The following is a 25,232-nucleotide window of genomic DNA, read 5'->3' on the forward strand; positions in this document are numbered from 1 at the left end:
CATCCGTTTCAATCCAACATTCAGATAGAACAATTCACTTAGTTCACTATTCACATGCATTGCAACCCTAGCGCCCTCATACATACTCTTCACGGCATTCAACAGCTTCGTATTTACTCCATATATGCATACTACATAAGTACACTATTAATAATGATTACACAGTTAATAGGTGGTGGCGACCATCATCCACTCACTTGATGTAGTGCTGCCTACTTCTTCCTTAGCCTTAATCATTCTTTTTCTGTGCCTGCCCTCCTCTCTTCCCATTTCTCACATCCTTCCTGTCACTTCTTATTGCTTTTCTTTCCTTTACAGGTGGTTTTACATTGAGTGGCAAGTCAAATGGTTTCTTGTAAGCCAAGAAACCATTTACAATGCTTGGTGGTAACCATATAACCAAACCATACGTGCTCCCTACGCATTAGCAAGTGGGTTGGTGGAGGGTTAGTGCCCCTTCCCATAAAACAATAACTCAGTCAAATGGCCGCCCTTACGGGATTGTGGCATCTGGCAATAGATAGATATATTGATAAGTACACTATTAATAATGATTACACAGTTAATATAGACATTTTTACCTGAACTTTTATGTTACCCTACCAGTTACAAGAGGTTAGATTTTATCTTAATATACTCAAAATTTAGAACTGTCATCTGGTTTCTGTGCATGTTTATCCAAGATACTGATATGTGAAGACATTGCTGCTCTCAGTTGCTGGTATCTTTCTTCCTCTTTCTTTTGCCTCTCCAATGCCTCCACCTGTCTGGCATAATATTCCTTCTTGTACTGTTCCAGTGCACTGTAGTCCACCTATGGGTTAGAGACTTATTTCATTATCAAGTAAACCCATTTTATTCTTGCTATGCCAATGTGATTCAGCTTTGGATTGTCTTTGAAATGGAAGGGTTGAAGAAATCCCTAGTTAATTCCTTATTACTGCAGCTGAATAAAATTTGGTGATGGCTTAAAAAATAATAATAATAATAATAATTTATAAGGTGATTTCACTAGTCACACTATTTATCATACTGTACTTTAACTGTCTAATTTCAAGCTGACATACTTTGAATCATCTGACACTGCTTGCTTCTGGGAACCTCCTTTATAGGAGGTGGCTATAACTACTGCCCTCAGGCTATTTCCATAAATACTTCCTTAATTATCCACTTCTGTTTCATATACATGGTTCATTACACGTGAAATAGTATTATGCAGTTCTACAGAATGTACAGTGCTTGGTTTTATCATCACTGCAGCCTGCTGGTTCAACACTTATTTAATGTGTAAAGTTTGCAGGCTGCAGTACAAATGCTTTGTGTTAATCTACCTTACTACTGCTTTACTCTCCTGAGCAGTCAACCAGTGGAAATACAGGCAAGTTTTGTTACACATGACTTCTCAGCAGAACAAGGTGTGGGTAAAATTCTCTCCCATCCATTATTCCTTTGTTATATAAACTCAAACAGGACTGGAGAATTTTGAAGCCCAACATCCACTCACTCAATGTAATGCTGCCTTGGATGTCTGCCCATTCCTCTCTTCCTTCCTTCCTCTTCTATCATTCTTTACTCTTCCTTCTGCCAATGGATGACTTTACACTCCTCCTTCTGTCTTTCTTTTCTTCATTCTTTCCTCTTCCTTCTTCCTATGGGTGACTCTACTCTGTGTGACAAGCCAAATGATTTCCTGTACTCCAGGATACCATTTACTATGCCGGGTGGTAACCATGTAACCAAATTATGGTGCCCAGTTAAGACGCTCCAATCGGATTGAGCCTGTGTAGGTTTATATCCAAGGGGTAGTTGGGGTTTATTGCTCATATAATGCCACTCAGGGATGAGCGAGGCTAGTCACTCTCATCTTAAACGTCAGGACCAACTTGCCTAGCCCCAGGCTCCTACGCTCCTCATGGGGCAACATAGGATTAGATGATGGATGAGAGGTAAGTGAATGGATATATTGTATATCTCACTTCAGTTAACACTTTGTTCATAGCATTTTTTTTTTTTTTTTAATTATTATTTTACATTTTCTATTTACTGTTTCTGTCATCTGCAACCTAATGTGAATGCAGGAAATTAACTTTTTCCCTACTGCTGAAAAAAAAAAAAAAAAAAAAAAAAAAAAAAAAAAAGTGGGGGGTGGGGGGCTTACTCCAGTCAATGTAATTTAGTTTAGAACAGACCTCTAATATAGGGCTAATGAGCACTATATCTAAATCCTCCAGCTGGGGAAGTTAAAGATGATTATGACTGGAATAAAATAAATGTGTCATTGGTCTGAAGGGCATTACGTCACTGTTTCCTATATTTACACTATTTGCCCTCCCCCACCCCTGCAAAAAATACACCGTACACACACACACATAACAGTATATACTGTATATATGATCTAAAATTCATATCAAGATACAATGTCACTACATTAAGAATAAGAGGGTTACTTACCTGTAAACCTAAATGTTTATCCACCTCCATCATGCCCTGAGCTGTCTCAGGGTCAATACCTGGCACACGCTCCCATACAGGCCGACTCATATGTTCATCAATGTCACTTGGTTCTCTTAGCCACAAGAAATACAATATGAATATTCCTAATGAGACTGACACTACTATTTGTTCCCTTGCAGTTATCCCTTTTCCTTGACGTGGGCTATTCCACTCTGCTATGTAACGCAATGAATGCATTGGAAGAGCATATTTCTGTACTCTTAACATTGAATTTTTGAAGGTGGTGTAACATGATGAGGAAGTGGCCACACTGAAGTGGTGCTGTGAGGCCCTGAAACAGAGACAACTTCCTGTCAACATATTTCATAATACAGGTATGGCTAAATATGCATTAGGATATGGTACATTATACAGTTTCACAAGCTACAGTTGGTATTGTTCTATGTATAATGGGTGTCTAAGCAGTAGCACATGGAAGGTAAGGTGGGTGACTGTTTAAGCCCTATGGTACAGAGAGAGAGAATGTGTAGATACTGTATCAACAGAAGAGCAAGCCATAGAAATAAGATTTAAGTTTTGCACACAGCTATGCAACAAGATTTTAGCATGCCTAAGGGATTAATTGTGTCAAATAAGATAACCAGTGGATGTACATTCTTCCTCTGAACAGAGGCAAAGTGAGTCGTGAAGAATTGCATTACTTACATTAGGATAATACTGACTGCAGTTAATATACTGGCAATATTTACACAATGCCTGTACAGAAGAAAAATACAGTATTGGACTCACAGAAGCTTTTTTTTTTTTTTTGTTTTAAGAAAGACTGTGCATATCTTAAAGAGCTCACATCTTTGCAGAAAGAGGATACAAATTTTATTATACAGTTCAATTCGTGACAACTTCCTGTAATGACAGAAATATATAGGATGTTAGAAATCATTTATTCTCATTAGATAAGAATTATACACTACTGTACGAGTAGTTTACAACAGTTTGTCAAATAGTTAACAATATAATAATTATCAACTGGACTAGACTTCTTAAATACAGTATATACATACTGAAATATATTTTTTGCAACTTCAGTACTGATTCCTGCAACGCATAACATATTCAAAAGTTCTGTCCTACCAAAAGAATGGTAATACACTTCTTGTGTTTGTCTATATCAATATAATTCTCAACAATATGATCATCCCTTACTGAGAATTAGTTTGCTTCCTCACTTAATTTTTTTAACACCCTTTTCTAAACAATGATACCTCAGTGTTTGCTTTAACGATAATTCAGGAGACAACAATATATGTTTAATACTTTTTCTATCTGTAGTGTGAAAATAGCTGTGACCTGTGCCTAAAATAGTGGCAGTGCTGCAAAAAATGGGTGTGCCTTGGCTTGGATAAACTCTGCCATCACATACCAGTACTTTGAGGTATTTTTTTATATTTAATGGTTGATACTCATGTACAGTGTTTCCCAGTGCCACTATACAGCATTTCAGTTGGTTATGAACACTATTTAAGTTCGTTCTGGGCTTGGGTCAGATGAATATGTTTCCCATAGGTTCAACCTTGGGACCCCTGGCAAAAACATCCCCTTCAGTACCACATTACTTATAACATTTGTTCAATGATACATAACTCTCTCATTGAGGCATGCCTGTATCATGACAGACACAATGGGACTGACACTTCTTCAGCGCAGTATCAGAGCCTGGTTTTCAAAAACGAATTACCAGTTACATCCCACTAAAGCTGCCAGGTACTGCATGTCTTTTTATACGAACTGAGCCAGTTGACCTTCGTTAAACCATGGACATTCCTATTTGTGTTTTAAATAATGGATATTGGTACTGGACTGTATTTGTGTTCAACTATTTCACTTGGTGTGAACTGTAGGACTAGAAGTGGAAACATCAGTCTTGTTTTCCTTGAGTTCCTCAAGTCTCTTCATAATAGCTGATGCATCCCTGCCGGTGTCTGTGCTATACTGTAGTGAGATTTCCAGCTGCTTCTCCTCCAGACCGTCTATGTGGTCATACAGCGTTTTACTTAGCTTGATATCCATGTCATTCTCTGCCCGGAGGATGCAAAAGTAGATAAGGAAGGCTGCAAGGCTCACTGTTACCACGTATGGTTGGTACCATGGCCGGTCCCCATCATCCCTATTACTTCCTCCATATGTTTCCTGTGCCTTCCATTTGGCTGCACGGCTTGTTGAGAACTTGATTGGCTCATCAAGATCAATTTTCTCACTGGGTGGTGGGGGTTTGGTAGACTTGTGTCTGTGTTGGTAGGTGACCACCTTAGGGATGTGTCTGGTGGTGAGGCAGAATTCTCATATTAGTACAGTGCTTGACTTTTACATGGTGTGAAGTATTTCTCACCAGTACATTTACCGTCATTAGAGGAAGTGACAGTAGGCTACATAACAAACCAGTATACTATATTATCACAGTGTTTTAGGGATAATAATATATTGCAGGGTACTGTACTGTATATGATATACAGTTCATATAGTATTTATCATAGAGTATTTATCTGCAAAGTTCAGTTAACAAATAAACCAAACTGGCAATGCTGGCACAGTACCTAAATACCCTGATGGAGGTTGATAACTCTGTTATAATTCTGACTGTAAAAAGTGGGAGAAGAGATTGGGTTAAACTTAGGTCATGCACTACAGGGTACTTCCTACCAAAGTTGTCTTTGGCAGAATTATTCCTCTACAGAACAAAAAGAGGGGGTGGGGGGAAACAAGTGTTTGTGAATCTCCTTTCCTTGTACAGTTATGTACAGGTATACCCCGAAATATGACACCCCTAGATGCGATAACCCAGCTTAGCAATGTCGGGTGAAGTACCACCAAACCGTGATTTAACCTGCCCCATACCGACCACTTTTCCACCACTGACTCCCCCCAATCCCGACCATTTTTGGAAAAAATTTTTTTTGGCTCAAACCGCCGCTTTTGGTGAGAAACATCGAAAATTCATAGAGAAATCGCTCACCTGAGGTTTAAAATACTCTATCCAGGTAGCAGTACCTCCTTACCTGACTGGGTTTTCTAACAGGCTGGCACCAAAGAAAACGAGTTCTATGGGAGGATAACTATTTCACACCACTCATAAACGGTATTTATTTATGTACTTGGTACGAATTTATATGTAGTACGAGAGTATATTGGTTTTCAAACAGTAATATAGTCATTATAAGCATTGTTTCACTCACTAACTCATCACCATACCTAACCTTTTTTTGCCACATTACCTGATCATCATTTCTGACTGTTTCTTCCTCTAATGCTATGTAAAGTTTGTCCTCCACATTGTCATTGATTGGGGAATCACTCTAGCCCTGAATTTCATACTGTGGCATGACATGGCTTTACTAACCAGGTCACTGATAACAGGTGAATTGCTGCGATAATGGCTTGCAGGGAGGGGGAGGAGGTCATGCTGGGTAAGGTATTGTCCCTGCCTGGCATCTTGTAGAGGAAGGTGTCCCGTGTATACGTATGAAAAATCACTCGTGAAAATTGAAAATTGTGCAAATTAGTGACCTTGCAATTGATTCGCATTTATGTACATCGACGGGATTGGCAGTGACAAAACCTGTGGATGTTAATTTATGTCGATGGGACGCCGCGGGTTAATGTTTTTTTTTTTTTTTTTTTTTTTTTTAACCGATTTTGATATTTTTGACAAATTTTGTGTTAAGGTTGATTTATAAACTGTTTTTAGACTTAGATTAATGTGTTTTAGTCATAGGTGGGTTGAACACTGTCAGTTTGGGATACAGTTTACTAAGTCTGATTTTTTCCAGAAATATCGTTTCGTTTTCATTTTTAAAGGCTCCAACATGCTTGCATGTGTCGGCCTTGGTCACCTAATGGCGGCTCTCCACGCTGCACGATCCATTGCAGCCTCCCTGTTCAGTCCCTTAACCCTAAGGTCACACTTAATGACCTCGTCCCATGTCTTTCTCGGTCTACCCCTCATAACCCCACCCCCAATATTAACACTTCTCACCTTCCTCACCCAATTATCATCCCCCATCCTCTCCACATGTCCAAACCACCTCAATCTACCTCTCCTCATCACAATACCAATACACTCCAGTCCCATCCTACCTCTCAACTCTTCCATTGTAAACCCAGCCCCTCCAGGCCTTGGACGCAGGGACGCACTGCACATCCACCTAATCATTGTCATTTCTGTACGTCTCAGCCGGCGAATATCTTCCTCGTTCACTGCCCAGGTCTCACTGCCATACAGCATTACACTCCTAACACATGCTGCGTACAAAGACCCCTTAGCACGTAGGGAGAGCCCTCTCAATGTCAGGAGAGGCAAGAGCTCCCTGAACTTCTTCCAACCACTTCTCACTCTAGCCACAGAGCTAGCTCCAGCCCCACCTCCAGCACACAACATGTCTCCCAAATAACAAAACTCTTCCACACACTCAAGAGATTCACCAGCAAGTTCAATCCTTTCACGTCTGACAATCTCCACCTGCTCACCCCGGCACGCTGTACATATAAAATCAGCATTATCTCGCAGTCTACCTCTGATACGACTACATCTCTTATGCACCCATTCAACGATTTTCAGAATTTAGTTTTAGGTTTGAGTTATAAACTGCTTTTAGGCTTAGTCTAGCTTGTTTTAAAGCTATTTGGGGGTTTAGGATAGCTAGAAACTTGTTTTTGGACTTATTTGGGTGGGTTTATACTTGGTTGGGGGGGGGGGGAACCCAAGGCTCAAAAACACATCCCTGTACTTTACATGTTAAATCTACCCCGAGATACGATACCCTGCCTAGCGATGCTTTTGTACTTAACCAATTACATCATCAAATTGGTGTATGCTTGTATAAGCTCTCAAAGTAAAAAATCCAGCGCATATCTGCTGCCTAGTGATAATAAATTGCTAATGCAAGGTCCTTCACTGTATTTTTGTAAATGATACTACAGGCTATAAACTGTATTGCATGATATTTCTTGAGTTATCATTATAATGCAATATTCCACATTCTTCTGTTTTCTGTACAGATTTTTAACTCAAACATTTTGAGTCTAAGAGTTGTGTGCTATCTAAGTTATGACAGGGAACTGACTGTAATACCATCCCTAGGTAATTTCTTCACTCCCTGCCATTTTGGATGCAATGCACTACGCTACACTGTGATTAGCTGAAACATAACATAAACCGACTTGTTTTTAACTCGTGAATTATTGATTTGTGACAGAAATACAGTACAATACCAGTATATAAGTGCAATATTTTCAGAATTAATAAATCTGCCAACTACATATCCTAAATACCAGAGTTAGAATGATAAACAGTATTACTTAAATTTGTACAAAATTTAAGTACTGTACTGATGTACCATTAATCATTCTGGGTATCTTTTGATCCTAACTCTGACCTTTGAAGTAGAGGAAAATACCAACATGGATTTTGACCTGGTTTACTCACCTGGTAGAGCCATTGATCAGAAGCACATGGCATGCTAGGGATCAAGTGGCCCACATTACTAAAATGATACAGTTTGCTAATCAAGATGGGCTTATTGAACACATTTGTATACTGTAGGGATGACTGGTTGAGTATGTTAGGTATGAAGTTTGACTGGGAGATATTATTAGTCAGTACAAAATAGCAGTAGAATGACTAAGATTGGGTGGTAAATTTTTAGTTTCAGACATCTCAGGAATTATGATGTTTTGATCCATTTTGGGGGTATTTTAGGCAATAATACGCTTTTCTTCTATGGCATTTTTGTCGGAAATTAATTTGATTTTACTCCTGAAGATAACCTAAACTAACCCAACTTTATCAAATCTTCAAGAGTAAAATCAAAATAATATCAAACAAAAATGCCATAGAAAAGTGTCTTAGAATTGTCAAAAATATCGAAAAATATCAAAACATCATCATAATTCCCAAGACGTCCGAAACTAAAAATTTACTGATTGGTTAGGAAAGTGTTATGGACTAAAAGTAACATTATCTATTTGTCTATAGCCAGATGCCATAATCCCATAAAAGGTGGCTGTTTGTCTTTCAGTTAGTGGTGTACGGGGAGGGGCACTAACCATCTGCCAACCCGCTTGTTGACATGTAGGGAACAAGTGTGTTGGTTATATGGTTACCACCCAGGGTTGTAAATGGTTTCCTGGCTTACAGGAAACCATTAGGCTTGTCACTTAGTGTGAAGCCACCTAAAAAGTTATGAAGAGCAATAAAAAGTGACAGGAAAGATGGGAGAAACAGGAAGAGAGGAGCACAGACTGAAAAAGAATGATAAAGGTGAAAGAAGAAGCAGGCAGCACTACATCAAGTGAGTGGACGATGGTTGCCACCATCTACATGATTTAAATTGAGTGTTAACTTCATCAGTAAGAGGGGAATTCTAATAGTGAGTGACATGACTGGAGAAGAATTGCTTACATGTCTCATTTTCTGCAGTTGGTGCAGAGGTCTTAAATTTATGGCCTCTTGTTCCTCCACTGGGAGACCATTTGGGATTTAATAGGAGAGACATCATGGAAAATTTTATATGACTGAATTATATCACTCCTCAACAGCCTCCTTTTCACAGGATGAGGGGGGTAGAGTTCAAGGCACCATAGCTGCCACAAACCCAGTTGCAAGGATGGATATTGCTTATATGTTGCATATTTTGGAAGGGATAAGAAGTTAACAAGACTGTGGCCAGAGTGTGGAAAAGGGGGAAATTTTTTCATTCCAATAATCCTGTCAAGATCAGCAGTCAACGTAAGGTGATGTTACAAGAGGTCGCAAAGGTTAGTTCAGTTAATGCTGATGGAGGCCAAGAGTGGTAAAAAGATCAAGAAACAATGCATCAGAGTTGGTGATCTTTAGGTTATGGAAGGAAGCTTGAAATCACCCATGATAAGTTCTTTGCTCTGGCAAAAGGAAGCTTGAAATCACCCATGATAAGTTCTTTGCTCTGGCAAAACTAAGTTAAATTTTATGAGCAATGTTATCATGTGAAGTAGAAAGGGGGTTGGTACACTTTTACAGTGTCTTGGTTTGATTAATTTAATACCAACAGATAACGCTGCTTAACCAACGTAATAACCCATTTATGCCACAGTCAACTTGAACTCTGACGTAAGTGCCCCGTGGCAGACAGGTAAGCTAGAAGGAAATATTAAAGGAATGTGGCGTGCCAGCAGGTATGGGCTGCCCTACTAATTGAAAAGCAGATTCCTGCCGAGCCATACTGTTAATTCTAGTAGGGTAGCCAACCAGGTGAGTAAACCAGGTGAGAGGCTAACCCCAAGCACCGCGGTATGTATCACCGCTTCTACATGTACAATTTTTCACTACATTTTAACATAGGCCACGTATTCATCGGGATCTTGGTTACCTGTGGATTGAGTAAAGACGCGTATGGTGTTTAAAGACGTTTAGAAGAGGCAGAAAGCTATAGGATCTCTGCAGCTGATACATTATTAACCTTATGCAAGCGCGAGCCGCGACTTACTTTACGTACGAATATTTTCCCAGCAGTTCTAATGAATGGAAGGTGCTTTTTTTTTTTTTTTTTTCCCGAAGAGTACAGTAATCTATGTTGTGTGGTTTCAAGTTTGTTATTGGTTGTGTAATAAATATTAGGTATGTAACCCCATCTTCCTTTTTTTTTATTTATTTTTTAACATGTTCTGACAAGTCTACCATTCTCTTCTATCGCTTGCTTTCATCATACGTGGATTTTCTTCAACGACGTTTCTCTTACTTATTAAGTATACGCGAGATAATTAACATTAATGCTGATAGACCGAACGCTTATGGCATAATATCCTAGTTTGCGAACTGTTTGATAAAAGTTCTTCTGGTCCTCCTAAATATATATCGTGTTTCATAAATCAACATGCATATCAGCATAGTTTCGTATCTTGTGCAATTAATTTTACTTTCTTAAATCAAAGCCTTATGAGCAAGAAGTACTCAAATCAGGATTATGATTGGCGGGAATCAGATGTAAACAAACCGGAAGAACTTATTCGGTGCGTGAGTATATTCATTAATAATTCTACTTATTTTTGCAGATAGTGGAGACTGAACAGTTGCTGTAAAGGTGTACTCTAATGTTAGGTTTGTTTCTTTAGCAGCACCAAAGGACAAGCACCATAATTAGATGTAGTTTCAAATTTTTAGAGACCCTGACGCTGTATTATATGATGTTAGTGGGAATGAAGTCTAGTGGTTTCACTAGCAACTGTCAGTTTTTTGTTTGAAAACTAAAATGCCAGCTAGACGCCTTAATCCCGTAAGGGTTGGCCACAAACAAATCGCCTCCATGTTGCCCTGTCCCCCACCTTTTGACTGCCCTGCTCCCAGCTCACACCCCCCTTTCTCATTTATACCATTCCACTCCATCCCTCCATTTCATTCTTGGCCTTCCCCATGTCTTTCTGTGTGAGTACACGTTCTTGTCTCAAATATCTCATTTCCACTGTTCTCTTGCCTTTTGTCCCTCCAGGTTCAGGTTCAGGTTAGTTCGAGGTGTATAGCCTTTCCAACGGCACACCTCTTCACTTCTCTGTGTTTATGTTTTATTTTCCTTCAGTTCCTTTTCTCTCTTTTTCCACATATCATACAGTTGTTCTTTCTTTTTTTCAATATTCTTTGCCTGGAATAAAAACTGTCCAATCACCAGTTTTTCGTCTTCTATTCTGGGTCTCTGTACCGGTAGCTCTACTATCCTGTTTCTCACTTCCTGTAAACATGGGCAAAATAGTATAAAATGGGGCAGGTTTTCTTCTACCTGGCACAGCTTACATATTGTTTGTTCTCCTTGGTGCCTCTTTGTGTTCTGGAGGGGTAAGCAATTACTTCTAGCTCTATACCATATTACTGAAGATGGTCTGTTATCATAACATGGTTCTTCTTTTATTTCTTCCTTCCACTTTCTATATACAGGTATCACTAATGACTCTTTACTTTCCATCTGTTCTTTCCACTTTATTGTATCTTTCTCTCTAATTCTTTGCTTTATTTCCACTACTTTAATCTTTTTCAGGTTTCTAATTTCCATTCCACTTTCTTCCATATATTTCAGTGATATTTTTCTCCACTGGTTTTTCTGGTCCTCTTTTATTGTAGCCCACATTTTTTCCAATAGTTCATTTCCTCTTTCTTCTATATTCTTTATATATTTTATCCTACCTTCCACAATTCTTGATTTCATATTTGAAATACCTATTTCTCCTCTCATTGAGCACACTGTTGCACATCTTGGAGCTCCCTGAATCTGTCTACACACACTATTTTCGATTTTCTGCATTTTTTCTATCTCTCCCTCTGTTATATTTATTACATTACTAGCATACAGTATTGCTGGGAGTGCTATGCTTTTCCAAAACGTTTTTCCAATTAATAATTTATTGCTGCTCTTACTTATAATTGGGTATACTATATTTGCCATTTTCTGCATTTTTTCAGTCATTTTCTGCTTTTGAGTTTTAAACATGTTCCTTTTATCTTCTATTATCACACCTAGGTAACATATATTTTCTTTTACTTGTATGCCAGCAATTTCAACTGGTTTTTCCTTCATATTATACACTGTTACATCACTTTTTTCTTTGTTTATTTCCAAACCACATTTTTCTCCTACTTTCGTTAGAATTCTTATGCTTCTTTCCGCTTCTTCCACTGATGGACTTAACAACAACCCGTCATCTGCATAGAATAGTGTACATATTCTGAACAGCTCATTTTCAAATCCACATCCTCTGCTTTCTAGTTCTTTCATAATTATGTAAGTAAGTATTTTGAAAAGAGTTGTTGACCCCGTACATCCTTGCCTGATACCACTGGTTACTGTTATTTCTTTGTTCACATCCTTTCCTACTTCTGTTATGATCTTATCATCTTTATAAATCTCTTTTATTGCATCTACAGTAGAACCTCGGTCCTCGAACACAATCCGTTCTGGAAGGCTGTTCCAGGACCGAATTGGTCGAGGACCGAACTAATTTTCCCCATAAGAAATAATGTAAATCATTTTAATCCGTTCCAAGACCCCAGATGCTTACCTATTTAAGTTTCAGCACTGGTACCAGTGCTTTCCTTTACGAGGTGACTGTATATTTCTCTTGCCTTTTCACAAATTATATACTCATTAACACTGTCTCCTGCTAACTGTTTCTCTTTGATGAAGATAAGCAATAATTTTTCCACTTCTTCAATTATTTTCCACACTACTTCCCTGTTTTCACTGCCAGTAGCCGTACTGGATGAACTTGCTTTCTTTGGAGCCATTATTAGGGGCTAATACTGCACTGAATCAAGAAAAATGTGAAGCAAAGCAGGACGACCACGTTGACGAACAACAAAGGTGGACGCGTGACTGTCGGTCGGCCAGCTTCCCTTTGTTTGGCTACGTTCAGGTTGGTCGAGGTCCGATATTTTGGTCGACCTCTGGAGCAAAAATTTCTTGAATTTTTTGGTCGAGGTCTGATTTGTTCGACATGTGAGACGTTCGAGGACCGAGGTTCCACTGTATTACTGTTGGATGTACTTTGTATTCCATCAATGCTTTAATTAACGCTTCTCTTTTTACGGAATCATATGCTTTTCTAAAATCCACAGCTGTTACTATCAGTGCTTTCTTCCTTTTTAAGCTTTCCTGTACACAATATTGCTATCTATCTATCTATAGCCCGACGCCCTAATCCCGCAAAGGGTGGCCGCAGACAAAACGCCTCCAAGTCACTCTGTCACCCACCATTTGACTCCCCTCCCCCCAACTCACCCCCCCCTCCCTCATATACCTCTCAACTCCATCCCTCCACCTCATCCTCGGTCTACCCCTCCCTCTCCCTCCCTTCACCTCACCTACATACACCCTCTTAGTCAGTCTTTCATTCTCCATTCTCTTCACATGTCCAAACCACCTCAGTGTATTTCTCCTAATCTTTTCAACCACATCCACATCTACCCCACAACGTTCCTTCACTTCTTCATTCGTCAACCTGTCCCTCCACGTCACTCCACATGCTCCTCTCAAGTAACTCATTTCCACTGCTCTCACTCTTGACTTGTTCCCCTCTTGCAAGGTCCACGCCTCGCTTCCATACGTCAGGGTAGGGATCACAATACCATCATGCAGTGACTTCTTAACTTCCATACTCACCTCCCTATTTCTCATCACTGCAGTATAAACAAATTGTCTTCCACTCTCCCTCCTTTCGTGAAGCCTGCTTGTGTTTCTTTTATTTCATTATTCGTCTCTAGGTGATTTTCGATATCTTCTTTTAACCTCTACACCGCGGGCATGTTTACCAATGTTTTGCGTGTGCCCCGGGGTTATTCGGGCTCCGACAGACTCTCAAAAAATATTTGCCAAAAATCAGTTATTAGTCCTAGAATATTAAAATTAAATATGCTTATGGCACATACCTTCAGCTTTCTCCTGGAATGTTTGTTGAGCCTTCGTCAGTTACCGTAGGACTTGTGGAGACCTCTGAAGTTGGGTAACAAAGTCTCCACTTTACACTTCCCGACAACCCGTAATATGATTACCACAGCCAGATATTAACACTGTAAACACTACTCTATGATTTTCAAGTACAGTAGTTTGGGATCCATACTCCAAAAAAAAAACCACTCTGAAAGCAATGAAAATTACGAGCGCGTCTGACCGTCGCACTTGCGCTAGTTCGCTCTTGGTACTCTGTCATTTATTATTCATAAAACCCCTCACACTTTATATTTCTATTACTATATAACACTTATATATATCTACAGTCTTTATCCATAAGTTTCCTTCGGTAGTATTAGTTTATTGTCACTGTAGGGATTCAATTTCTTTCAGTAAAATACGTAGCATTCACTTTCTCATCCTGTATACTAGCATTGAGAGTGAATGTCACTTTCACCTTCACTCTCATAACTCATAGTATTCATACATGCTAGAGTGAAACTTTCACTTTCATTACTCCAAGTATATATACTCGTATTCATATAATACTACTCATTTACATTTCTATTTACGTTCTCTATTTTATATACATTATTTACATTTCTATTTTATTTACACTGTGTTATGCGCTGTCACTTGAAGTAACTTATAAAACTATTTTCCACTGTTCACGTATATTTACATTCATTACTTTCACTTGCTGTTTACACATTATTTACAATTCCACTTGCACTGTTTTACTCAATAGAAAGATCGTAGTCACTCTTTTATCAATTGTCAGCCCTTTACCTCTTTCCACACGAGGTTTAGTAGGGGGTAAAGGTCACAGGGCCCTTTGCATGGGGGTGAAAAGTCCCTGAATCTAGCAAGAGCGAACAGATGTACCTCCACTTCGGAAGATGAGAGTGAACTGATAAGGGTGGGCCGGGGTGGTGGCCTACTTAGGGAAATTCATTACTACCAAGGTTAACCTCTTGACACAGCTAATTTATAGCAGTGAAATGATTGGCAGGAAATCTAGACAATACATTATAAATTAGGTAGTTCCAGGTGAATGTAAATATCACTTAGGCTTCTCCCTTCCCTCCTTATATATATATATTTATTACGAAAATAGATTATACGGCATATTTCAAGGGGAAATAAACAGCGAAAACTAGCGAACGAGTGCACGTGAGGTGTTGTCAGGTGATAATTAGCCAATTCCAGGTGTATGGCACTCTCACTTACCTTATTTCTTTCTTGTATATATTATTTGGTATAAGAATAGGGCATAGGGCTTATTTCAATGGCTGAAATCAGTGAAAAATTCCAGGGAAGATTTACTTAGCGTAGCACGGCCAGGCATGCGAGAGGATAGGGTAATGGAGGGGGGGTAGGGAGGGGAGTCAAGAACGGGGAGAAATGGCTAAATTGTCAACAATGGATGGGAGTACAGATGAGATTAGGAGTGCTGACTAGTGATGGACATTGGCAGTACTGATAGATGATACAAGCCACCACTTGGAAGCCCGGGTGAATTTAAAATAACATAGAATCACAAAAGCGACGCCCCGCGGTATGATCCCTTGCTCCCAAGCGTCACGAAAGTGATGCCCCGCGGTTAAGGGGTTAACAGAGACATAAAATTTTTATATGAAATGTTTGACAGAGCTATTGGTCTAAGATCTTTAACTGTGGGGTTTCTCTTTTTCTCTATTATTTTTATTTTGGATACTTTCCATTCCTCTGGTTTCTCCTCCTTCTCTAGTGCTTTTTCATAACATTGTGTAATTTTCTCTAAACATCTTTCACTTTTTACTAAGGCCTTGTAAAATTCTGGTTTTAGGTTGTCGGGTCCCGCTGCCTTCTTGGTTTTCATCTCTGTTACCACTTTTCTCACCCTGTCTCTTGTTATTTTTGTTTTTTCCATAGGAGTAATTTGTTTCTCTATTTTCATTCCCATGTCTAGATGTTCTCTTAAATTTCTCAGCTGGGACTCCTTGTGTAATTCTTCCTGCAGTTTTTCCATGATTGCACGGTGCAGTTGACCCTCGTGCAGTGTGGTGCAGTGAGGATCTGTCCCTTCTCCCCTTGGGACTAAGATTCTAGTAAGTGTGTGTGTGTGTGTGTGTGTGTGTGTGTGTGGATGAGCAAATTGGGAGAGTGTCGTCCTGTCTCGGCTACCCCGCATTTTTGAGGGGAAAGCAGCCTAGGTATATAGATAGATTCTGCATACATGTATTTGAAGAACAAACATGCCATAATCCAGTAAGACCTCAATATAACGGACTTCAATAGACTGGAATTCGCTTTTATCGGAATCGAGGAGCTACCGGACTATATATCTATCTATCTATTGCCAGACGCCTCAATCCCGTTTGGGGTGGCCACAAACAAATTGCCTCCAAGTCGCCCTGTCCCCCGCCATTTCACTGCCCTGCTCCCAACTCACACACCCCTCTCTCATATACCTCTCCACCCCATCCCTCCATCTCATCCTCGGCCTCCCCCTGCCTCTTCCCCCCTCCACCTCACTCACATACACTCTCTTCGTCAGTCTTTCACCCTCCATCCTCTCCACATGGCCAAACCACCGGTATATAGGACTAAAGTCCTATATATCGGAAAAGTCCGATGAAGCCAGAAGCAGTCTGGACTACCTGACCATTTTCATCAATGTTCACCACAATAAGGTAAATAAAAGACATGTCTCTCAGTGTACAGTACAGTATTATTATATATATTATACCATTTGATTATTGTAGTGAAGGTATAATACAGTACCATACTGCAGTGGCAGTGAAAATAGTTTAAAAACCGTTGGTGCACTCCAGACTCGTTTCGTTTCGTTTTTAAAGGCTCCAACATGCTTGCTTGTGTCGGCCTTGGTCACCTAATGGCGGCTCTCCACGCTGCACGATCCATTGCAGCCTCCCTGTTCAGTCCCTTAACCCTAAGGTCACACTTAATGACCTCGTCCCATGTCTTTCTCGGTCTACCCCTCATAACCCCACCCCCAATATTAACACTTCTCACCTTCCTCATCCAATTATCATCCCCCATCCTCTCCACATGTCCAAATCACCTCAATCTACCTCTCCTCATCACAATACCAATACACTCCAGTCCCATCCTACCTCTCAACTCTTCCATTGTAAACCCAGCCCCTCCAGGCCTTGGACGTAGGGACGCACTGCACATCCACCTAATCATTGTCATTTCTGTACGTCTGAGCCGGCGAATGTCTTCCTCCTTCACTGCCCAGGTCTCACTGCCATACAGCATTACACTCCTAACACATGCTGCGTACAAAGACCCCTTAGCACGTAGGGAGAGCCCTCTCAATGTCAGCAGAGGCAAGAGCTCCCTGAACTTCTTCCAACCACTTCTCACTCTAGCCACAGAGCTAGCTCCAGCCCCACCTCCAGCACACAACATGTCTCCCAAATAACAAAACTTCCACACACTCAAGAGATTCACCAGCAAGTTCAATCCTTTCACGTCTGACGATCTCCACCTGCTCACCCCGGCACGCCGTACACATAAAATCAGCATTATCTCGCAGTCTACCTCTGATACCACTACATCTCTTATGCACCCATTTATCACACACACTGCACAAGATGGAATTACTTCCCACGCCCTTATGGCAAACTGCACATGGCCACTCTCCCTCATCTTTGGCAGTACCGCCACCAACCCTAGATATCATCACTTTTGTTTTATCTGCATTTACCCTTAAACCCTTTTGCCCCACACCATCTCTCCACTTCCTAAACCTTTCCTCCGCCTCCCTTTCATTCTCTGCAATCAACACCAAATCATCAGCATACAACTCCCACAGGAGTCCTTTTCTAAAGTCATGTGAAAGGGCTTCAAGTACCATGATAAACAACATGGGACTCAAGACTGACCCCTGATGCACACCAACATTCACGGAAAACTCATCACTCAAATCTCCATTCACTCTCACCTGGGTGTGAGCACCCACATACATGGCCATAACCACCCTAACCAGCCACTCCTCCAAGCCAAGCTTTCTCATTGCCCACTTCACCACCTCTCTAGGGACTCTGTCAAAGGCCTTTTCCAAATCAACAAAAACAAGATAAAGATCCCTTCTCCTACCAATATATTGTATTTTTCCTGAAGCTGTCGAACAATGAATATGGCATCAGTGGTCCCCCTACCTGGCATAAACCCAAACTGCATCTCATCAATATTCACTCTTTCTCTAATCATACCCTCTAAAACTCTCTCCTTTACCTTCATTATCTGATCTAAAAGCTTTATACCTCTATAATTTCCTCTTTCCAGGGCATCACCCTTCCCTTTATACACATTTACAATTACACTCTTCAGCCAATCATCTGGGACAACACACTCATAAATAATCCTGTTTATCAGGTCAGTGACTAAACTCACCCCTATATCGCCTGAGGCCTTCAACATTTCGGCAGTCAACCCAGACACACCTGCTGCCTTCCTCACCCTCATCCTGCCTATTGCCTCACTCACAGTAGCAGTATCAATCAAAGGCCAAGGGCCAGACACTGGATCTGCTGGCTCCAAACGTTCCCTGTCCCAGTCAAACTCCTCATTCAACAACCGGTTATAATGCTCTCTCCATGCATCTTTAATATCCTCACTGTTCACCACTACCCTTCCTTCATCATTCTTCACACACTGCTCACCTATAATATCCCGATTATCCCTCTTCACCTGACCTGCCACCCTAAATATATTTTTCCTTTCCCCATGATTTAGGTTATCAAGTAATTGTCTCTGTGACTCAGACTTTGCCCTGTATACCTCTCTCCTAGCCCTACGCTTGGCAGCCAAATATTCCTCTTTGCTACCACCCTTCTTCCATTCCCGGAAAAGCCTTCTTTTCTCCTTAATTGCAGCTTCTACACCCTCATCCCACCACCAAGTTACTTTATGTCTTGGTGGTCCTCTTGTCCAGCCGCATGTTACATCAGTAACTCTCAAGAAATTGTTCTTGAGGGCTCTGTACTGTTCATTAACGCCTCTGTCTACAGCTCCCTGTTCAGCCACCACTCTCCTCAACTCGCTATAGAAGGCATCCCTTACTACTTGGTTTTTCAGCTTCCATATTTTCCTCCTAGGTACATAAGTCCTCTTTTTCATCACTTGTTCTTTAAGCACCATATCACAAATCAATAGTTTGTGCTGCTGCACACACTCCTCACTTCCTATAACTTTAACATCCCTCACTAACCTCCTATCGGCCCTCCTAACCAGAAAATAATCTATCTGACTGCTATTTCCCCCAGACTCATACGTAATTAACCTACTGTCTCTTTTCCTAAAATATGTGTTGCACACAATCATGTCCGTTGCCTCCCCAAACTCGAGTATCCTTTCCCCTTCTGCATTCCTTAGACCATATGCACATCCCCCATGTACTCCTTCATAACCTTGTGCTGCTTCACCTACATGACCATTTAAGTCCCCTCCCAGAATCACTATCTCATCATCCTGCATACCACCCACTGCACGTATTAAATCATCCCAAAATCTATCTTTCTCTGATTCATCCAATCCTGCCTGTGGAGCATATGCCGATATAATCACTAATGTCTGATATATCGGAAAAAGTCCGGATTAGCAGGGGGAAGTCCTGATGTTGCTTTTATCAGAATTTCGCTTTTTTCGGAATGGCTTGGGCCCCAGTTAGTCGTTCATAGTAAGATCTTACTGTATATTGAGCCTATAACTAATAGTCTAGGCTTTACTAAGTTGTGCTGATGAATTGTTAAAGCTAAACAATACTGATTTGTGCGTGTTCATTGGTGACTTTACCCTAGAGCAGACCACAGTGAACTTTACAGTGCATTCAGTACAGTAGCACCATATTATTCAGATGATTGTTTTATCTTAATCTTGGTACTGCTTGGCAGATTTCAGTTAGCTCATGTAGTGAAGGGGTTAAAACCCAGAAAATATTGCATTATATATATTTCATCCTGCATTACCTCTTCTTTTCATCAGGTGTTGTTGGCATACATGGTGAGAATGCACCCTCTGAGAGCTCCAAATTAACACTCATGCCAAGATGGTGCATGAGTTCCACATGTCTTGCCTCCATGACCAACCAAATTGCCCTGTTCCAGCTCCTACTCAGATTTAATTTGAAAAGAGGGTATTCAAGAGGACTGTCAAGCCACTTCTGTGAATACTTTGAGTCTTGGCTGATCCATGCTGCTGTGAAAACTGGCAGTACACTACCCTCATCATCCTCTCCCTCTTGTGCATCTTTCCATCACTCTTCTTCCAATTTCTGTTATAAACTCTGCCCTTCCTCACCATCTCTAACATCTCTTACTTTCTTTTCTTCATTCCATTCACTTGTTTTCCCTTTTCTCTCTTACACTTCTCTCATTGTCTCCTCTTACATCCCTTCACTCACCTCATCTAGTGTTTCTTCCTTCCCATATTACTTGGGCTCACTCAGTTGTCATTTGAATGTTCCATCTCCATACACTGTCACCTCAAGACACTACTCAGAGACCACCCCTGCTAAGCCTAAGATGGTACGTGTACTCAATGTGGCCGAGAAGAATGATGCTGCAAAGAATTTGGCTGAAATCATGTCCAGGGGAGGATACACCAGGGTAAGTACCAGTATTGTGGATTTGGTATACTGTAGTTCTTTTGCCTTAACTTGGCATAGATTTTTGTCATTCTGCAATGTATTTCCTGTAGATCAGTGGCAGAAAAGACAGTACCAGTACTGTACTACAGTTCTACATCCTTTCCATTTCACATCTTCATAACTTGCGTAGATTCTAGTGTAATCTTTTTCTGCAGGTAAGCATTCAAGATAGATAGATGGTAATTTTTGGCCAAGTCAGAATGGACCTAGTAATATATAGTACAAGTCATCCTCATTCAAGCACTGTAGTATGTGGAATTGGGCAGTACCTCAGACCTGTTATTTATAGGATGAACCAGTATGCAATGAGTTGCGTATCCAGTGACAAAAATGTTAGAACCCCTTTTTGATATATCATACAGTAAACTCTCAGATATCTGTTGTTGTGATAGCCAGCGCTGCTGACTCGTTTCTATTAAAGTAATATCCGGCAAAATTATGCAATATGTGGCACTGAAACAGGACGTAACCGGCAGTTTGATGCAGCATCCGGCATGGAGGTATATCAACCAGCTCATAAACAGTAGCCAGCCGGCTCTGTATTACCATACTGTATCATTATTTCATTGTGTTTAATGCTTGATTTTCATCTTTTATCCGGCTTGACGCTGAATATTGAGTCAATGGGGGATATTATGCAATATCCGGCGTTTTGTTTGAACTGGCTTAGAGCTTAGCTGAATTTTGCCAGATAATTGAAAGTTTGCTGTATGGTAGAATTTTCACTCTTGCGATAATTATAATCCCATAAGAAACCTCAGTGGTTGATGGACGATCACTGTTTTCACTTATGTGATCGCCCTCATGCAAGTCAACAGTCATTTATTTGTTCTAAGATGACATTTGCATTCATCACTGTTGGGTATGTTAGCATCCGTGATGGAACAGTGGTGTGGTGTTGGAATTCAAGCAGCAGGTGATGTGCAGTGAAGTGAAATAACTACCAGTTTAGGTGAGTTGGAAACTTAGTTGTTACTTGTTTTTGGTTGTAAGCAGTAAGGGAAGTGCAATAGAGTGAAATAACAACCAGCTTAAGTGAGTTAGACGCTTGTTTTTAGACTTTGTTGGGTAGGTGACCTAACTGACGATGTACAATGAATCGTCATGCAGTGGATTTTTCAAGTCCATTCACAGCGTTAAACTATGGTGTACTGTACTTCTATTTGGCTTCAGAGAAGTCTTAACACTGCTGATATACAGTAATCACTCCAATATCTGACGTAATAGAGCCATAGGTAGGTCCGGATATTGGTTCTGTCCGGATATTGGGACCCAGCTTATGGACTTGTACTTATGGACCCTAACTCAGAGAACCACCTATACAACTCCCTCTGGACATGCATAGCACCTATTTAAGACCCAAATCACACCAATAAGGCACATAAATGACTGAAATAAATGCAAAAGAAACATAAAATGAGGGTTTAGAAGTAGGTTCATACAATAATAAACATTCTGGTGACTGGCTCCTGGACTGGTACTTATGGACCCTAACCTAGCCTAACTCAGAAAAACACCTTCCTACTGCACATGCATAGCTCCTAACACCCTATTCACACCAATAATGGACATTAAAGAGTGAAATGAGGTCAGTATAGTATGGAAAAAAGTACAGTATGAAACATTCTTATGTCCGGATAGTGGGGATGTTCGGATATTGGGCGTCCGGATATTAGAGTGATTACTGTATTTTGCCTATCCCACCTAAGAATCCTCTTGTATGTTACTGATGCAAACTGTGTCAATATTAAAACTACAAAAGTAGCATACAAGAGAATGTTAAGGCGTAATAAAAAAAAAAGAAAAGAAAAGAAAGAAATGATGATAGCAAGATTAAAATATAAAAGATGCAGGCTTTGGAGTCGGTACCCAAAACACCCTACTCCGACTCTGACTCCTTGATTTTTTGTGTGTCCGACACTGACTCCACCCACTCAGACTTTCTCTGCAGTAAATTTGTCATGATGGGTCTTCACTGACTTGCACATGCTCGAAATTCCCATCTAACAGCTTACAGTCACTGGCAGATGCTTCCTTGTCACTGTATAGGCTACTATAACCATATTGTTCCTAGTAATTTCATATCAAAGAAACTCGCCTTTAGATTCTAGAATCAAGAAATTACCCAGATATGTTCACTCACTGGAAAATTGCTGATTGTGATATCTGTTTACATTCTTTTCTTGTCGCTCTGTCGACAGATGGCGGCATCTTTGTTTATATCAACATAAACGAAGAACAGGAGAATGGCAAACAAGTCCTAAATAAAATGTGGAGAATAAGAGAAAATAAAAAAAGAGCTGCAGCAGCAACAAGAAATAAAAGCGAAGGTGCTGTTATTCGAAAGGCAATAGCTTCAAATTACATGATCATCATGTTTAAAAATTTTTTTACTGGCGGTCAGTGTCAGAGTCGGAATCAGAACTTTTTTACCGACTCTGACTCCAACTCCAACTCCACAACCCTGAAAAGATGTCGTGGCTCTGATTTGGTTCTTTGTAAGCTCTGTAAAATAATCTGGTATCAAGAATGAATTTACAATGGCGCTATTGGAGTGAATATGTTAAAATGTTATACCCTTAAATATTCTGTACCACGATATCTTAGCCTTGTACCCCAACACTTGTTTTGATAGACTATCACCGGTTAAGATGATAATCGGTTAAAGCTTATATTTTGCATAAATTTGCTCCTGATTCACTGATATTATCTTGATAAGGAAGAAATACTGTAGTTGATTTTTGTGCATGTGTAACCTGTCAGTCATGAGCTAGAAGTATGTTTCACTAAAAGATATTTTTACATGAAGGAACACTTTAACTGTACACATCTTGCAACAGTCATTGAGGACTGCCTGTACTAATAATGTACAGTACTTTGTAGGGGTATCTGTATACAGTAAAATCTCGATATAACGGACTTCAATAGACCGGAATTCCCATTTATTGGAATCGAGGAGCTACCAGACTAAATTCCTTTATATCGGAAAAAGTCCGATAAAGCCAGAAGCAGTCCGGACTGCCTGAACACTTTAGCTATGTTCGCCACAAAAGGTAAATAAAAGACGTGTTTATCACTCTCATCTTAAATGTCAGGACCAACTGCCTAGCCCCGGGCTCCTACGCTTCTCATGGGGCAATGTAGGATTGGATGATGGATGGATGGATGGTTTATAAGTGTATAGTACAATATTATTATATGTATTATACCATTTGATTACTGTAGTGTATGTATAATTCAGTACTGTACTACAATGGCAGTGAAAATTTTTTAAAAACTGTTGGTGCAATCCGGACTAATGTCTGATATATCGGAAAAAGTCTAGGTTAACAGGGGAAGTCCGGATGTCACTTTTATTGGAATTTCGCTTTTTTGGAATGGCTTGAGCCCCAATTAGTCTGTTACAGTGAGGTTTTACTGTGTTTTTTTCAGCTGGCACATTTTCCATATGATTGTGTTAGTGTACAGTAGATCATAGTGTACTATGTAGAATTCTTGTGTACAGGTATTACATGCACTACAAGCATACATGTTAGATTTTTTGTGAAACGGCCTTAAAATTCAGTAGCATTGTTGAAAGCCTCTAGTATGTGATTGGCTGTTACTTTGTTCCATGTCCAGTAATTTGCTTTACTGGTACTGCACTATATAAACAAATAATGGATATGCAGAAAATGAGCTCTCTGAATAATGAATATGATACAGACTGATGATTCATGTAACAGGTAGGCTGCTCTACTCTTAGTACTAATAGTTAAGCAGTGTGTTGACTATAAGCATTTTTTGTACTTGTTCAGCGTGATGGATTCAGTGTGTACAACAAAATATATGAGTTCAACCTGTCGCTTAATGGTGAGCAGTGTCAGATGGTCATGACATCTGTTTCCGGCCACTTGCTGAACCACGAGTTTGCTGGCAATTACCGCAAGTGGCGAGGATGTAGCCCACTGGACCTCTTTGATGCTCCAGTGGTCAAAGGGTGCAAACAGGACATGCAGCCTGTTAAGGTGTGTATTTGTTGTTGTGATTCCAGGCTTATGAACATCTGAACTTGTAGATTGCAGGAATATGGTTATTTTTAGCCAGGTGCCCCCAGAGATTATTGAGAGTGTGTTGAAGATTTGTTTGTGTTCTACAGTATAAGTGAGATGCCCGAAGTGAATAAGTTTGGTGTAGTGGATGGCTTAACCTACCACAAATGAATAAGCTTGCTTAATGCAGTTAATTTCATAAATCTCAATATTTTTTATCCTTTCCAACCTTTAGAGTCTCATTTCTTTAGGTGTCATGTTTTACATTTCACACATATACACTCAATCCTTGTAAATCCCGTGTTTATAAATTACGGATTCGTAAATCATGGCTAAGTGGCTGTCAGACTGCCGGCACCCTTAAATCACTGTTAAGTCACGAAAATCACGGACCTAGGCACCGAAGTGGGCCTTTTCCGAGGAGAATCGTAAATCGCGGCATTCAGATTGAAAATCGCGACCCAACAACCAGTCACCAAGTGTCCCTGGTGGCATGTGTGCATACTAATGCCGCCATGTTGTTGTTCTTGTCCCACCAGTCCGCACACTACAGACTGTCGCCATGGAGTACGATAGCTTACTGCCTTTTTTGTGCAACTTCCCCCCGCCTCCTACCTGCCATGG

At 40.2% G+C, this 25,232-nt stretch overlaps 3 protein-coding genes across 3 annotated transcripts in view; 1 reads left to right on the forward strand and 2 right to left on the reverse strand.

The window, feature by feature from the left end:
• Positions 1-637: 637 nt before the first annotated feature.
• Positions 638-4,224, reverse strand: LOC145403953 (uncharacterized). The gene is made up of 3 exons (XM_080275555.1): positions 4,190-4,224; positions 2,452-2,785; positions 638-814 (listed from the first exon to the last, which is right to left on the reverse strand). Exons 1-3 carry the CDS (start codon positions 4,222-4,224, stop codon positions 638-640), a joined length of 546 nt encoding a protein of 181 aa, XP_080131681.1.
• LOC145403986 (uncharacterized) lies at positions 3,469-9,984 on the reverse strand. Its single transcript, XM_080275589.1, has 2 exons — positions 9,855-9,984; positions 3,469-4,771 (listed from the first exon to the last, which is right to left on the reverse strand). The coding sequence occupies exons 1-2, from the start codon at positions 9,935-9,937 to the stop codon at positions 4,333-4,335; spliced, it is 522 nt and encodes a 173-aa protein (XP_080131715.1). The 5' UTR covers positions 9,938-9,984; the 3' UTR covers positions 3,469-4,332.
• A 10,392-nt stretch (positions 9,985-20,376) lies between these two features.
• Positions 20,377-25,232, forward strand: part of Top3alpha (topoisomerase 3-alpha) — an 84,890-nt gene continuing 80,034 nt past the window's right edge. Inside the window, exons 1-2 of the mRNA XM_080275556.1 lie at positions 20,377-20,536; positions 24,375-24,584. Coding sequence (XP_080131682.1) covers positions 20,453-20,536; positions 24,375-24,584 — 294 coding nt within the window. The 5' untranslated portion in view covers positions 20,377-20,452. The remainder of the gene's footprint in view (positions 20,537-24,374; positions 24,585-25,232) is intronic.

Source organism: Coenobita brevimanus, chromosome 62 (genome assembly GCF_032717465.1).
Source record: "Coenobita brevimanus isolate Jiangsu-jjx chromosome 62, ASM3271746v2, whole genome shotgun sequence".
Classification (NCBI taxonomy): domain Eukaryota; kingdom Metazoa; phylum Arthropoda; class Malacostraca; order Decapoda; family Coenobitidae; genus Coenobita; species Coenobita brevimanus.

Coding starts and splice junctions, on each gene's coding strand:
- LOC145403953 (XM_080275555.1), bottom strand. CDS start 4,224: ATGCAGTACCTGGCAGCTTTAGTGGGATGTAACTG. Junction 2,786..4,189: donor GCTTTAGTGGGATGTAACTG/GTAATTCGTTTT, acceptor TCTCTGTTTCAG/GGCCTCACAGCACCACTTCA. Junction 815..2,451: donor ATAAACATTTAGGTTTACAG/GTAAGTAACCCT, acceptor TCTAACCCATAG/GTGGACTACAGTGCACTGGA.
- LOC145403986 (XM_080275589.1), bottom strand. CDS start 9,937: ATGTATCAGCTGCAGAGATCCTATAGCTTTCTGCCTCTTCTAAACGTC. Junction 4,772..9,854: donor CGTCTTTACTCAATCCACAG/GTAACCAAGATC, acceptor CCTCACCACCAG/ACACATCCCTAAGGTGGTCA.